This window comes from Callospermophilus lateralis, chromosome 3 (genome assembly GCF_048772815.1).
Source record: "Callospermophilus lateralis isolate mCalLat2 chromosome 3, mCalLat2.hap1, whole genome shotgun sequence".
Classification (NCBI taxonomy): domain Eukaryota; kingdom Metazoa; phylum Chordata; class Mammalia; order Rodentia; family Sciuridae; genus Callospermophilus; species Callospermophilus lateralis.
The window spans coordinates 10425454-10441620 of NC_135307.1; the positions used below are offsets into that span (position 1 = coordinate 10425454).

General features: G+C 34.9%; 1 protein-coding gene across 4 annotated transcripts in view; it reads left to right on the plus strand.

The window, feature by feature from the left end:
• Atg2b (autophagy related 2B) overlaps positions 1-16167 on the plus strand; it is a 66369-nt gene that overhangs the window by 25213 nt on the left and 24989 nt on the right. For all 4 annotated transcript variants that reach the window (XM_076849689.2, XM_076849691.2, XM_076849690.2 and 1 more), the window contains 9 exons: positions 1398-1671; positions 3025-3127; positions 4921-5116; positions 6850-6992; positions 12284-12441; positions 12831-13003; positions 13553-13703; positions 15184-15383; positions 15520-15600. In XM_076849689.2, the coding sequence (XP_076705804.1) occupies positions 1398-1671; positions 3025-3127; positions 4921-5116; positions 6850-6992; positions 12284-12441; positions 12831-13003; positions 13553-13703; positions 15184-15383; positions 15520-15600 (1479 nt within the window). The remainder of the gene's footprint in view (positions 1-1397; positions 1672-3024; positions 3128-4920; positions 5117-6849; positions 6993-12283; positions 12442-12830; positions 13004-13552; positions 13704-15183; positions 15384-15519; positions 15601-16167) is intronic.

A 16167-nucleotide genomic window follows, 5' to 3' on the forward strand; every position in this document is an offset into this window, starting at 1 on the left:
CTGCTTGTAACATTACAGAGTTTTACCTGTTCACACATTAAACAAACATCTAAAAAGTGTAGCCCAAGTAATATAGAATATACTTTTGAAACTGGGAAAATAATCTCTTGAGCATCACATTACATTGCTTAGATCTGGTGTATAGATTCTTTCATAAGCAAATCAAGGAAGTCAGATTTGTAAGAAATCTATTTGGAATTTGGGTGCTGTAGGACTAGGACCAACATAGAGAACTGTAGTTAAAAAGAAAATGGACAAAATATTCTATTTTCCTATTTATTTTTCCTTAGTGGTGAGTATTCACATTGAATCATTTTTTTATTGTCACCAGTTGCTAGTTATTTTAAGTTCTTTGGACTAGTCTCTATATTTTCTGTTACTCATAGATGTATTGGGATGATGGTTTAATATCTTGGATTACTTTTGCCTTGGAGTGAGAGATAGTATGAGAAAGTCAAATAGAAGAGAGAAAGTGTAAGTTTGTTAAAAATCAATGTGTAACATAAGAAGGGAACTTTCTAGTCTTAAGACTTTAGAGACTGATTCAAGAAATAGTGGACTGTTCCACCTACAGTGGACTAAACCTTTATTGCTTTTAATACATTTTAGAGAAAAGTTAGAAGTGGACCTTTATGTGAATTGCAAATTCTTTGACCCTTTTGTTTCATGGTTTGGGGCATGTGGTACATCTGTTTGTTTTCCAGTAGCCATTTCATGGGTTCATACTCTTAGATTGTATAGGAACTCAGGGTGAGTCATTTAGTGGATATTTATTTAGAACCTAGTATGTGCTAGGCTCTGGACTTAGTCCTAGAAATACAAAGATGAGTCAGAGACTGGTCTTGTATTTGGCATAATTCATTTGTGTTCACACTGAATTTTTTTTTGGGGGGGGGGTGGTGCTGGGGATTGAACCTAGGATCTTATACATGCTAGGCAAGCATTCTACCAATTCAGCTATATCCCCAGCCCCTCACATTGAATTTTTAAAGTAATATGTTAGTAGGTAAATCCTTCAGATTGAATGTTGGATACTGTAATGATTTTTAACTACATTTGATTTGTTGACAGGCTAATTTACACATTTTTTATTTTTGGTTTATAATAAAATATGTATATATGTACCTATTGTGTCTTTGTCTTCTCTTTAGTTCAGTTTTTATTTAGATTGATTTATTTTCATATCAGGGTGTAACTGTTGCCAGTAGTTCTAAGTTTTGCCAGTAATTGTTACATTATAAAATTTCAGTATACTAAATTACTATGGTAGTGAATTTGATTTGAATGCTAATTCATTACACTGGGGAATTAGTTATTGTACATATTGAAATGTTAAATGCTAATGTAATTTACTTAATTTAATATTTTGGCATGTTTTTTGATGTTTTGTGTTTTAGCACAAGGCTTTCACTGAAGTATTTCTAGATGACTCACACAATCCTGCAAATTGTCGAGTATCAGTTCAAGTTGCTACTCCAACATTCAGTCTTTCTGTTCGTTTCCCAATACCTGATCTTCGGTCAGATCAAGAAAGAGGACCATGGTTTAAGAAGTCACTTCAGAAGGAGATCCTTCATTTAGCATTCACAGATCTAGAATTTAAGACGGAGTTTATAGGAGGCTCAACCCCAGAACAAATTAAATTGGAACTTACCTTTAGAGAACTAGCTGGTAAGATTGAAAATGCTTTAGGAGACTAGATACAAATAACTGCTACTAATTTTATATCATAAAAGTGAGAGCTCCAAAATATAATAGAATTGAAGAATATTATGTTAGATACAGTAGCAGTAGCTTTTCCCATCAAGATTGTTTACAAATATGTAATATTTTAGATTAAAAAAAAAATGACCAAGCATGATGATTTAATCACTTTGTTCAAGTACTGATTTTCTACAGAGGAAAATAAAAGTGGCCTTTAACCTACTTTTTTGTAATCACCTACCACTTACTAGCCCATATTTAGAGTGGCAATGTATGGTTAGGTACTGTGCTAAGCACTTCATACATATTATCTTGTTTCCTTTAATCATCATAATCACCATATGCTTATTTTTTCCAGTTTTTATAAGTTAGTAGTTGAGGGAATCTGTGCATGTAGAAGGAGGTATCTTTCAAGATCATGTAGTAAATGGCAGGATTAAGATTCAAACCCAAATCTTGACATAAGAACTTGAATTTTCAATCATTGTATGAACCAATTTCTAGTAATTTTTCTTTGTAAAGCCTGTTTTGAGTTTTCCTATATTGCTCTTTTTTTGTCACCTAACGAACAGACTCTATGTAAACTTAGAGTGAACCAGCCTATGAAGAGCTCTGGAAGGGCTTTGAGCCTGTGGTTCCTGGACTGCTGCTTCTGCTACAACCACCCCTGCTTGCTGGGAAGAGGCTGCAAAAGTTTCCTTCCCTGTTCTTATTAGTTTTCTGTATCTGTGGAGATATTTAAAATTGACATTTATCCATTAAGGCCTCACTAGAGGACTTTTAAATGTTACTAATCATCCCTTATCTTCAGTGGCAAGAAACTATTTTAGAAGAAAGCCATTCTTCAGGTGTAAAATCAAATGAAAAAACATAAACAATATAGAGTTATTTTGAACAGAGGTAATTCTTACCATGCTTGGAACAAATTTTCATTTAAGAAATATGCTTATTTTTATTTGGTAGTGGTAGATTAGTTATATAGACTTATGAAGAAATAAATAGCATCCAGTAAGTGGTATTTACAGTTTACTATAGTTACATATAAGTAATACATAAAATATATAACATTTACTGTTAATATATATGGTAATATATTTACTGTGTCATGATATATACCTTATACATCAAATATTGGAACCCAAAAATTTTAGTCTGAATACAAAACAGCATCAAAAATTTATCTGCTCAGTCCTGTATATTGTATGTCATATGAATGTGGGAACAAATGAATAAATGCTATAGAAATTAATAGTGTGTTATTAAAGGTCTTTTAGCATTTGAGAATGAATGCATTCTAGTATAACAGTCTTATTTTATTAGGGTCATTCCAGGAGGAGAAAGGCGAGCCATCTGTTAAATTTTTCCATGTATCTGGTGGAGTAGATGGAGATACAACATCGTCAGATGACTTTGACTGGCCACGGTAAGGAAGTGTATAGGTGTAATGTATTTCCATTCAAAATTAAAATATGATAGTCCTTTTAACCAACATTTTGGCTATAAAGTTTGCTAAAAATGGTTAATGAGAGAACCTAGAGCAAGATGGATAAATAAGAAAATATTGAGCACCACTCTATTAAATTTATATTTTAGATATTATTCAAAATAGAAGGTACAGGTGTTTCTTTGGTCTCTAGTTGCCTAGTTTAATTACATCTTAAAAATACTTCAAGGATACAGAAGAGGAAATCCTGAGGCATCTTTTGAGTAGTTGTCAAATGAATATTATAGTCAGTGGTTGCTTTTGCAGTGTTTTAAAAATATGGGTCACTTTTACCCAAATCCTACTGATTCTTGGGCTCTAACCTGAGATTCTGGGATAGGGCCTGGCATCATTGTGTTTTTAAAATTTACATCAGATGATTCAAATATGCACCTGTACTTGGAAAACCATTACTTCTAGAAAGATAGATTTATTTATTTTACAGTATAGTGGATTGTAGATCTTTTGCTAGTGACCAACAATGAGTTATATACCGAGCCCTTTTTTGAGGCAGGGTCTTGCTAATTTACCCAGTCTGGCCTTGAACTTGAGATCCTCCTGCCTCCGTCTTCCAAGTCTCTGGGATTTTGGGTGTGCACCACCATTCCTGGTTCCAAGATTTCTTAGGTAGGAGAAATCATTTCTTAAGTTACCCTGAAAGTGAGCCTGGATCATGTTCCAAAGAACTTAGTTTACTTGAAATAACAATCCATTATTGTATGAAAACTGAATATTTGAGGGTTCAGAGTAAATTGATTTTTTTTTGTGCCATTTTTATCCCTGCCTTTTTCACCTTCCCTGCTATATATTAGCCTATTTTCAGGACAGGCATTATCAATACATTTCTGATAATGAATGTAAGTTTTCATCAGAAGAATTGAATCTGCTTCAGTTAAGTAATTTGGAAGCACATTTTACATTTGGATATCCACAAATTAAGAAATGGTTTGTGATAGTTTACTAGAACCAAATAGCAACACCTTCTTAGGGCCAAAACAAAATAAAAAAACCCAGACGTCACTTAGGTAGAAAGAATAACACAGCTATTTTGTTTGAGGACTCCATGACTCATCATAATAATGGTTTGATATGGTGTTAAAAAAGGACCCTAAAAGCTTGTGCTAGTGATGTTCTGTAGAAGACGAGGAAAGAAATGGGATTATACTCTGAAGTCAAAGCTCAATGGCATTTGCAGTCAAAGGCTGCATTAATGCCATGAGGTTTAGAGTTTGTAGATACATACAATAGTCATTCAAGTTCTTTACTATTGAAATTCCAGGTAGAAAAACTTTGTTCTTGCAGTTTTGAAACTATTTCCTAATCGACTTTTTTTCCCCATTTGAACCATTTATATAACACGAGGTTTCTTAGGTAGGCAAGTGTTCCATTCTAGCAGAATAGAATGTATATGAGAGGATTTGGTTTCATGATAATAACTCAAATTCTTAGGTAAAATTTGCTTCCTGTTAATGATACTTGAAATGACCTTTTTGTCCTCATAAGGTTAGCCTGTCATGTTTATGGCCTTTGTTTATTTACTTTTTCAGTTCTACATTTACAGTATATTTAAGTTTATAATGTATTCATAAGTGGGTTACATTAGACATAGACTTTGTAAAGAAGTCTAATACTTTCATTAATCAGAGCTTTTTAGTATTAATATGCACAAAAGTTAAAGATTTCTTATTTATACTTAAATCTTGATTTTCTAAAAAAGTTATCTTTGCTCTCAGAATGGTACTGAAAATAAACCCACCAGCCATGCATTCCATTTTGGAGAGAATAGCAGCTGAAGAGGAGGAAGAGAACGATGGTCACTACCAGGAAGAGGAGGAAGGAGGTGCTCATTCTCTGAAAGATGTCTGTGACCTAAGGAGACCAGCCCCATCTCCTTTTTCTTCTCGTAGAGTAATGTTTGAAAATGAACAGGTAAAATAATAGTCTGAGCAAGCAATATCAAAATATTATCTTTAGTCATGTAGTAATGATTTTAATTATTTTTTAAAAAATGCTTTCTTTTTTCCCCTTTTTATTGGTGCATTATAATTATATGTAACAGTGGGATTTGTTATAATATATTCATACATGTACACAATAAAACAGTATAATTTGATCAATTTTATTACCCAGCACCTCCCCTTTCTCTCCCCTCCCTCCCCCTGATCCCCTTCTTCTATTCTACTGGTCTCCTTTCTATTTTTTTTTTTTTTTAATTCTAATTAGTTGTCTATGGTAGTAGAATGCATTTTGAAACATTGTACACAAATGGAGCACAACTTCTCATTCCTCTGGCTGTCTCTTCATATTGCTGAGTCATACCAGTAGTGTAATCATCCATGTATGTAAGGCAGTAATGTCTATCTCATTCTACCGTCTTTCCCATCCCCACAACCCCACCCCTCCCCTCACTTCCCTCTGCATAATCCAAAGTTCCTTCATTCTTTCCTACCACCCCCAAACCCCACATGGATCAGCATCTCTTATCAGAGAAAACATTCTTTTTTTTGTGTGTGTGTGATTGGCTTATCTCACTTAGCATGATGTTCCAAAATGACCAGGAATACAAATCATATCTCAGTAATAACTCTGAATGTCAATGGCCTAAACTCACCAATCAAAAGACATAGACTGGTGGATTGGATTTAAAAAAAAAAAAAAAAGGACTCAATAATATGCTGTCTTCAAGAGACTCACCTCCTAGGAAAAGACATCCAGAGACTAAAGATGAAAAGTTGGGGAAAAATACATCACTCACATGGACTTTATAAATAAGCAGGGTTTTCTATCTTTATATCAGATAAAGTGGACTTCAAACCAAAGTTAGAAGGTAATAAAGAAGGATATTTTATATTGCTTAAGGGAATCATACATCAACAAGCTATAACAATAGTAAACATTTATGCCCTAAACAATGGAGGATCTTTGTACATCAAACAAACCCTTCTCAATATCAAGAATCAAATAGAACACAACACAATAATACTGGGTGATTCTAACACACTTTTCTCACCACCGGATAGATCTTCCAAACAAAAACTAAACAAACTATAGAGCTAAGTAATATAATAAATGATTTAGATTTAATAGACATATATAGAGTATTTCATCCATTATCAAGCAAATACTCCTTTCCAGCAGCACATGGATCCTTCCCTAAAATAGACCATGTATTATGCCACAAAGCAGCTCTCAGCAAATACAAAAAAAGGATACTACCCTGTGTTCTATCAGATCATAATACAATGAAATTAGAAATCAGTGATAATGAATAATAGAAGCTACTCTAATACCTGGAGGCCAAATAATATATTATTGAATCAACAATGGATAGCAGAAGACATCAGGGAGGAGATAAAAAATTCTTAGAGGTAAATGAGAACACTGATACAACGTATCAAAATCTCTGGGACACTGAAGGCAGTGCTAAGAGGAATGTTCATTGCATTGAACTCATTTATTAAAAGAACAAAAAAAATACTTTGAATACTTTTTTTAAATTAGGTTTTTAACTCCAACATTGTCTTGTTTTTCCTTCTCCCCTGTTATGTTTGTTTATTGCTCATGTACTAAATGCTATGATACGTTAAGAAAATGTTACAACTATTTTAAACGTAAAGTAGTTATTTGCTTTTTTTGTATGTGTGTGTAAAATTATGTTTTAGATGGTGATGCCAGGAGACCCTGTAGAAATGGTGGAGTTTCAGGATAAAGCAATCAGCAATTCTCACTATGTGTTGGAACTAATGTTACCGAATATTCATGTAACATTACCTAATAAGAGCTTTTATGAGAGACTTTATAATAGGTGAGTTTAAAAACATATTTAGTTTGATCCTTGGAATCAGATTGTCTGCCTAACTGCTCCTGTTTCTCCCTTTCCTTTTTTTTTTCCTTTAATATTATTTGCCATCCCAGTGTACATTGTATGTGTTTATGGTGACCGTAGAACTATTATCATTATGATGTGCTGTTGTCATAGCTGATTTTCCCAGTTAGTAGGTTCTGGTGTCTGGGCTGCTGGTATGTTAGATGCTGATTCTCTCAGCCCTCAGGTAGACTGGTTGCCCCTGTCAGCTTACTGCAAATGCTACGTTTTTCTACATGTACAGGGATGTAAAAAGTGTTAAGAGATTCTTTTGTCAAGGGACAATGGATATGGACATAGAATCAGAATTCTGAAGCATGTCTTCTCAAAATTCAAAAAGGCATTTGATTTTAAGCAACTTATGTACTTGTGTACAGCAATTTATTTTTATTGTATTTAAATGCTCCTCAATATATATACTAGGCAAATATTTTGAAATAAGTGGAATTCTAGGTTACAGACTCTAATGACTTTGAACAATTTGCCCAGCTTTCATAAGCCTCAGTTTCTCCATCTGTGAAGTGGAGATAATACTACATACTTGCTTGACCCAAAGGCTATGAAGGGGATTTAAGTGATGTAATACTTGGATTCTGAGAATAGTGTCTGAGACATGGTAAGCACTTAGTAGTAGTGGTCTAATTCCTACCCACAGAAGGGCTTTCTTGTATAACATAACTGAAAGGTGGTCGTGTGATTCTTGAAAAAGAAGCTCTTGGTGCTTATAATTAGTAGCTTCCCACATGTACTAAACAATTTATTGTGATTTCCATGAATCTTCAGAAGCTCCCAGTTGTTGTTTCTGATGTAGGTTTACTTAGCATCAGATATCTTGGCCCTTTATTTCTTAACTGAGAATAATAAACTCTAGGTATTTTTACTGGTTGTCATTAGCTGTTGTCTTAGAATCATATAGTTAGTCCCAGGATGGGTCCACGCTAGTTCAGTGGTCTTGACAGTGAGAGTCACAGGACAGTCCACAGGAATATAGGAAGAAAAGGTTAGCACTTTAATTCTGAAAACAACTCAGCTAGGATTACAGGAATCCTAGCTGCTTGGGAGGCTGAGACTGGAGGATTACAAATTCTAGGCCAGCCTGGGAAACTTAGCAAGACCTTGTCTCAAAATAAAATAAAAAAAGGGGCTGGGGATGTAGTTCAGTGGTAAAGAACTTGCCTAGCATGTAGGAGGCCCTGAATTTAATCCCTGGCATACCCCTATTTTCTAAAAACTACTTTTCAAATTTATATTTTTTATATTTGTTTTGTAATACACATTAGAAATAGCAGCACATGTTTGGTGTTGTGGCTTAGTGATAGAGTGCTTGCCTAGCACACGTGAGTCCCTGGGTTTGATCGTTAGCACCACATAAGAAGATATTAGGGGCTGGGGTTGTGGCTCAGTGGTAGAGCACTCGACTAGCATGTACAGGGCCCTGGGTTCAATCCTCAGCACCATGTTAAAATAAATAAGTAAAACAAAGGTATTATGTCCAACTACAATTAAAAAATAAATATTTTAAAAAAGAAAAGATAAAGGTATCATGTCCTCTACAACTAAAACTATTTTAAAAATAGCATGTAATTTATAAATTCATGTTAGAGGAGGAGTTTGATGACCTATAATCTGAAGTTTGGAAACCATGATCTCTAGGCTCCTCCCTTTAGATATAGTTGAGGGATATCTACTTGTCATGGATACATGCATATGGTTGAGACTAAGGGTCATGAACAACTTGTTCAAGGCTCACTGGGAAGACAAGAGGGCTTGACCCTGCTCTCTCTGCATTGATTGAGCAGATTATTGTCAATTAAACCAGGAGATTTAGAATAGTAATGCATACTATAAAAGTGCACTTTATAAGGGTATATTTATTTACTCCTTCTTGAGAGAGAGTATCACTAGGTTGCTCAGGATGGCTCCGAACTCCTGGGTTCAAGTGATCCTCTTGCCTTGGTCTCCCAATTAGCTGAGACTATAGGCGAGGGCCACTGTGTGTGGCTCTGTTCCTTTTGAAATATAGAACAAGGTTTTTTTCTTTGAATATAAGTCACTGATTACAGTTCCACCTTGTCTTTTTTGCATAAAGTATACCCAGAAGGCATTGTGTACAGTTTATTAGTTCTAATTTGTGTGTGTGTGTGTGTGGTGGTGGGGTGCTGGGGATTGAACCCGGAGTGCTTTACCACTGAGCAGCTACATCCCTAGCCCATTTAAAAAAATATCTTATATTTGAGACAGGGCCTTAATAAGTTGCCCAGGCTGGCCTTGAACTTGTGATCCTTCTGTGTTTCAGACCCCTGAGTAGCTGGGATCATAGGTTTGTGTCACTGCACCCAGCTAGTTCTTCTTTCTTTAGAGTGGAAAAAAATATTTTCAAGGTCAACTAAATGCAGAATCCTTATAGATTTTTAAGACTTTTTTCTCCTCAAAATGTTACTTGAAATTAATCATTTAGCATGTAGTGTTAAACTGTGCTTATGGTAACAAATATAAATAGATTTGAGGCCAGATGCAGTTGACCCTAGATGAATATATGTAAAATACGTAACTTCATTGATGGCAGCAGCAGTTCACTGCTGCCATCAGTGAAAGTTGACCGCTTAAGTCAAAGAACTAGAGCCTCTTGTTAATCAGGGTTGTGAACTAAATGGGCCTGCAGAGGAGAGTGTCTGTTCTTTCTTATTCTGCCTACTCGCTCTCTCAGGTCCCTGGAATCACGTGAATGCTGAAATGCCCCCCTCTCTCTGTACATCATGTAATTTCATGTCTAATTTCCTCAGGGTGTTAATTCTTTGACCCTTAATTGGCTTTGTATTTTCAAAATAGTATAATTTAAAATTTTTTCAAATGTTCTCAGACTGAAAGTTTGCAATACAGCACAAATTGCTTCCTCTTCCCTCACCATTTAAGAGTAAGTTGTTGACTAATTCCCCTTTAGCCTTGAGTACTTGAATATAAACTTACCACAAACAAGGACATTTTACATGTCACAACTCATGCATCTAAACCAGGAAGTTGATATTTATATACACTGCCATCTCATTTTCATCAAGTTTTATTAAATGTTTCAATGATACTTTTCTATCTTTTATAAAGAAATATATTTTTTTGAGCAGGGATTATAACCAGTAACCAACTCTGCCTTTATTTTATTCATTTAAAATATTAAAATGTTGTTTATTCCTTTTGGGTCTCAGTTGAATGACTCTTTGAAGATAGTTTTGGTTATAGTATTTTTTCTATGTAAAAAATCCTTTAAATAGAAAATAAAAAATAAATATGACTGGTTTCATTAAATCAAATATTGAGTATCTGTTATATTTCAAGCTGACAGACACAGAAATGTGGTGGTTATATCCTTAAATATCTTAAACATTCTTTTCTTTCTTTATATTAGAAGCATTATCCAATGTTTTATAGTATTAATGGTGTCAAGACTGTTTAGATCCAAATATAAATAAGGAAAACAGTAAAATATGCAACTTACTTGTATAGGGCGTATGCCACAGACTCCAGGTTTTATTTAAAGTAATAGTTTCCATGTAGCCTACCAATAGAAAGAATGCTTGTAAGCAGTAAGGTAAAGGGAGAGCATTTCCTGGGAAAATTCTTCATTTTATACTTTCATCATTCATATGCATAGGAATTCAGACCAAAATCTGGATTTATAAACCTTTGTTTCTTTGTCCTGTAATATGCCCCAGAAGAAGTAAGCCACATTTGCACACAGTGTTTTGAGGCATAGCTGTCAGTGACTGAGATGTGACATCCTTCTGTCCTGTATACCTGGTATCTTTAACAGTGATGCTTCGGGTTTTTCAGGTGGGGAAAGAGTCACAGTGCTCAGTCCTGCTTTATACTTCTAGGGCTCCACAAGCTCAGCCATTGGCCTGGGAAGAGTCTTCTCACTGGAAGGGCAGGGCCACCTCATCACTTGGCACCTTGCTTTATGATGAGTCTGTGCTTTGGCAGTCCTTCCACATGAGCTGTCTAGTTGTCCTTTCCTCCTCAGTTGTTGCTGCCTGCTGCATGATGCCACTGTGCTAGGCACAGGGAGAGATGATTAGATGCAAGTCCCTCTAGCAGGGCAGGCTAGCAGTCTAGGGTAGGGAAAAGGAGAAGGTGAAAGGTTGAGATTGAAATAGGTATGCATGGAGGTTGTGCTCTGGGTCCAGATCTCACATAGACTTCTTGGAGAACTTTGTAAAGTTTGAGTTTTCTTGAAAGCTTAGAGAGTGAGGGGTAGAGTCTAGTACAGAGGGCATCTGAGTAGTGACCAGTATTTCTTTGGAAAAGATAGGATACGAGGGTAGCCCAGCTGTGACCCCATGGGTCAGTATTTGGTTGGGCTCTTCTGGCTAGCCAGTAATATTTTCCTCTCCTCCCTGATACATGTGGTCTTCATCTCATACATTCTTTCTAGTGAAGTTACATACATACATACACACACACATACGTACATACATATATATACATACTGGGAGTTGGAAGAAGTCTGGACCCTCGTTCCAGTTCTTCCACTAAGTGGCTGTGTGATTTTGCAGGTCACATACCCTGGTGAGGCAATTTCCTCAGTTGTTAAGTAAGAATAGCAGTTCTCCCTGGCTGCTCCCCAGGATAGGTGGGATCAAACGAGACTGCATGAGTGGGTAGTTTACAAAGTGCTCTCATGTGGAAGCTGTTTTCGTTTTGTTCTTTGTGGGCTTTTATTTTTTATTTATTTATTTATTTATTTTAAAGAGAGAGTGAGAGATGGGGAGAGAGAGAGAGAGAATTTTTTAATATTTATTTTTTAGTTTTCAGCAGACACAACATCTTTGTATGTGGTGCTGAGAATCGAACCCGGGCCGCACGCATGCCAGGCGAGCGCGCTACCACTTGAGCCACATCCCCAGCCCCAGGCTTTTATTTTTAATTAGCTTTCCTCTTTAAAGTACATTTAAATGTATGAGTTTGTAATTTGAGTATATAACACAGGTAAAGCTAGGCACCTAGCTAATTAGGTATCTACTGTGTAGATTCCTTTCTCACTGTTCAGCATGGTAGCCATAGCAGTTGTTTTCCCATCGAACATAAATGTTTAAAAAATTCTTTCATAGGATCAAATTTCCATTTCACCATATTAAAAATTATTGATCATGTGATATATATCTTAAAAGAATATTCTTTAGTTTGTCTTCCATTAAATTAGGAGTTATATATTTATTTTTGAACTTTTGTCTTTATAGGATCTTTAATGACTTGCTGCTGTGGGAGCCCACAGCTCCTTCACCAGTGGAGACATTTGAAAATATTTCCTATGGTATTGGGCTTTCAGTAGCCAGTCAACTGATTAACACCTTCAACAAAGATAGTTTTAGTCCATTTAAATCTACAGTTCACTATGGTAATATATTTTAAATTTGTTCTGAATTAAAATACTTAGTTTATAATTAACAAAATAGTAGTTTTTAGATTGTGGATTTTAAAATGTTTCTTTGTGTTTATATTAGTACTATATTATAATTTCTTTAGTAATTTATAAGAATATTTCCCCATTTCTGATCTATATATTGAATATTATGATCACTTGAATATATTTTCTTTAGAGGAATAGTATACACATTGAAGTTCAGAGTTAAAGAGAAAAACATAGAAGATACTATTTTATTTCAATTTTATATTTTTTGTAAAAAATAAACAGGTTATATATACAAAATCTTCCTGTGATAAGTTGCTATTTTTATTTTAATAAGCTGTTAGAACCATGTAACAGTATTTTTTTCCCCCTCATAGATGAAGAAAGTGGATCTGAAGAAGAGACTTTGCAGTATTTTTCTACTGTTGATCCCAACTATCGTTCTCGTAGGAAAAAAAAATTAGACTCTCAGAATAAGAATTCTCAGAGTTTTCTCTCAGTTCTTCTGAATATTAATCATGGATTAATGGCAGTGTTCACAGATGTAAAGGTATGGTTTATAAATACAAAGTGTTTTTTCAAATGTGTCTTATTTTAAAGAAATCTAACATGATATATACCCACTGATTCAGATGGGTTGAAATGGCTTCAGTGCCTGAGGAGTCCAGTGTTCTGAGGCATACCATGGGGACAGCACCTTTTGGTTTGGAATTCAGCTTTCATTGCTGACCATACTTTGGCTAATTCTGCTCCCAAGAGTGGTAACTGATCTGTTTTAAAGAAGGGTGAAGTACAGTGATTTATTTGGCAGAAGAGGTCGTACCTAGGAGTATTTAAATCATTCAGGTGTTAATACCACCACACTTAATGGTTCAAGAATTAGATTATTTTACTACAGTGTGGGAGATTTTCCTGAGCTGAATTAAGAAAGAGTATCCTGAGGGACATTCTGACTTTTCCACATTTAAATCATGACTTTTAGGGGTGGGGAATGTAGCTCCAGTGGTGAGCACATGCCTAGCATGTGTGAGGTCGTGGGTCTGCTCTTCAGCACTGAAATAAAATAATAACTTCTGTGCTTTTGTGATCTTTTTATTAGCAAGATAATGGAGACCTACTGGAAAACCAGCATGGTGAATTTTGGTTAGAGTTCAATAATGGATCATTATTTTGTGTAACAAAATATGAAGGTTTTGATGACAAGCACTACATTTGCCTTCATTCTAGCAGTTTCAGTCTGTACCACAAAGGTAGGACAATTGTGTGTTTTGTTCATTTCTGTTTGAACATGTTTGTATTTCTCATTTAAAAGAAAGTCAATTGGGAATAGAACTTTGCTATTAGAAATTATTTTCTGTGTGGAATTCAGATTCCACTGTTAAAGTAATACTTATTATAAATTAGAAGGTTTTTTTAAAAAAAGTTTTATTAAGTTATAATTCACATATCATATAGTTCATTTAAAGTGCACATATCAGTGATTTTTAGTATCTCACAGAGTTGGGCAGTCAATCACCAGACTTAAGTTTTTGGAACATTTTCATCACCCTAAATAGAAATGCCAGCTGGGTGTGGTGGCACATGCCTGTAATCCCAGTGACTCGGAGGGCTGAGCCACCAGGGATCACAAGTCGGAGGCCAATTTTAGCAACATAGGGAGACCTTGTTTCAAAATAAAAAAGGGCTGGAGGTGTAATTCAGTGGTAAAACACTCCTGCTTCAGTCCTTAGTACCAAAAAAAAAAAAAAAAAAAAAAATCCATATACTTTAGTTGTGACCCTCACTTTTACTGCCCCCAAGCAACCATTAATCTATTCTCTCTCTTTCCATAGATTTGCATATTCTGAGAGGCTTTTTTTTTTTTTGTGAACAAAAGAGTAAAATATATAGTCTTTTTTTCTTTTGACATGATGTTTTCAAGGGTTATCTAGGTCATATCACTTCTTCATTCCTTTTTATTGCTGAGTAATATTCCATTGTATGAATATACCACATCTTATTTGTCTGTTTATCAGTTGATAGGACTTTATATTCTTTATTTCCTTTTGGTTTCAGATAAAAATACTTAACCACTTTTCGAGCAGTGTCCTGTGAATAGACATGAGCTACTTGCATATTTTTGATGTTTATGAGATTTTCCTATTTATATTTTCTTAGCATTTTTGAATCTAGATTTGTTTATTTTTTAAAATATTTGTAGTTGTGTACTGTCAGACATAACAGTATAAATAAAGAGTAATGGATTATTAATGCCAAGCTGTTTTGTGGTTGTTGTGCTACCAGGATTGTGTTACATTCAGTGGAAGTATAGGTTGAACATTTCTAATCTGAAAACTCTAAATTTGAAATGCTCCCAAGTCTGAAACTGTTTTAGTGCTCATCTGATACCACAGTGGCAAATTATACCCTGAACTCATGGTGGATTACAGTCAAAATGCATGCAGACTAAAAACGTATAAAATTACTTTCAGGCTATTTGTTTGAGGTTGTAAATGAATTTCACGTTTAGGCTTTGATTCTCTCCCCAAGATAATCTCATTAGGTATATGCAGATATTCCAAAATCCAAAAAATTCTGAACTCCAAAACACTTTTTTGGTTCTAGGTATTTTAGAAAAAGGATATTTGGCTGTACATGGATTTTGTTTTGAGTTATGGGAGTCAAAATAGTTATAGAAAAAAATTAATTTTTAATTGTTTTCTTAATGTTTTCACCTCAATGGGGATCTAGGCATAGTAGATGGAGCAGTTCTTCCTACAGAAACACGACTTCCCTGTTCAACGCGCCCTCATTGGTTGGAGCCTACTATTTATTCTTCTGAAGAAGATGGCCTCAGTAGAGCTGCTTCAGATGGTGTTGGAGGAGACAATTTGAATATGCTCTCGGTTGCAGTTAAAATATTGTCTGATAAATCAGAGTCTAATACAAAGGTGTGTGTTTTCTGCTTTTATACCAACAAAGAATGATTATGTAAAAGGCAACACATTTATTTTCTTGAAAAAAATTTTTGAACTATAATAGGATTCTATAAGCAGTACATGTGATTCTTTATATTGTTCTGTATAGGAATTTCTCATTGCTGTAGGACTAAAAGGAGCCACTCTGCAGCACAGAATGCTTCCTTCTGGGCTTAGCTGGCATGAGCAGGTAAGAGAACTATTGTGCATCAGTTTATTTTAACATTTATATGACATATACTGCACATGGAAAAGTTCACAAGAGAGAAACGTGCAGCTCAGTAGTTATCATGAAGCAGACATTATGAAATGGGACATTATCAGCTAGGCCTGGTGCTGCATGCCTGTAAGCTCAGCTACTCAGGAGCTGAGGCAGGAGGATTTTGGTGAAAGGGCCCAATTTTTAGACTGAGCTAGAGATAACTAATTAAGGAAAGAAATCCTCCTTCAACAATGAGTTGTACAGAACCCCCCCCACCACCACCACCACAGTGGGTTATTTATAAAGTGGTCTGTAGCAGACTTTATTTTTTCAAGAATTGTTTAAAAGAAAAATAATGTGAAATTATATTCATACTTTGTTGTTAATTTCATAAGATGTGATTTTCTGAGTTTTCTGTAGCAGTATAGATGTTGGATGGGACTTTTCATTTCAAATTCTGATTTTTCAAGTACTTTAAAAATATTTTTAGTTGTATATATTTAAGATGTAAAGCATGTGTTTTGTTTGTGTGTGTTTGTATAGAGTGATATCTAT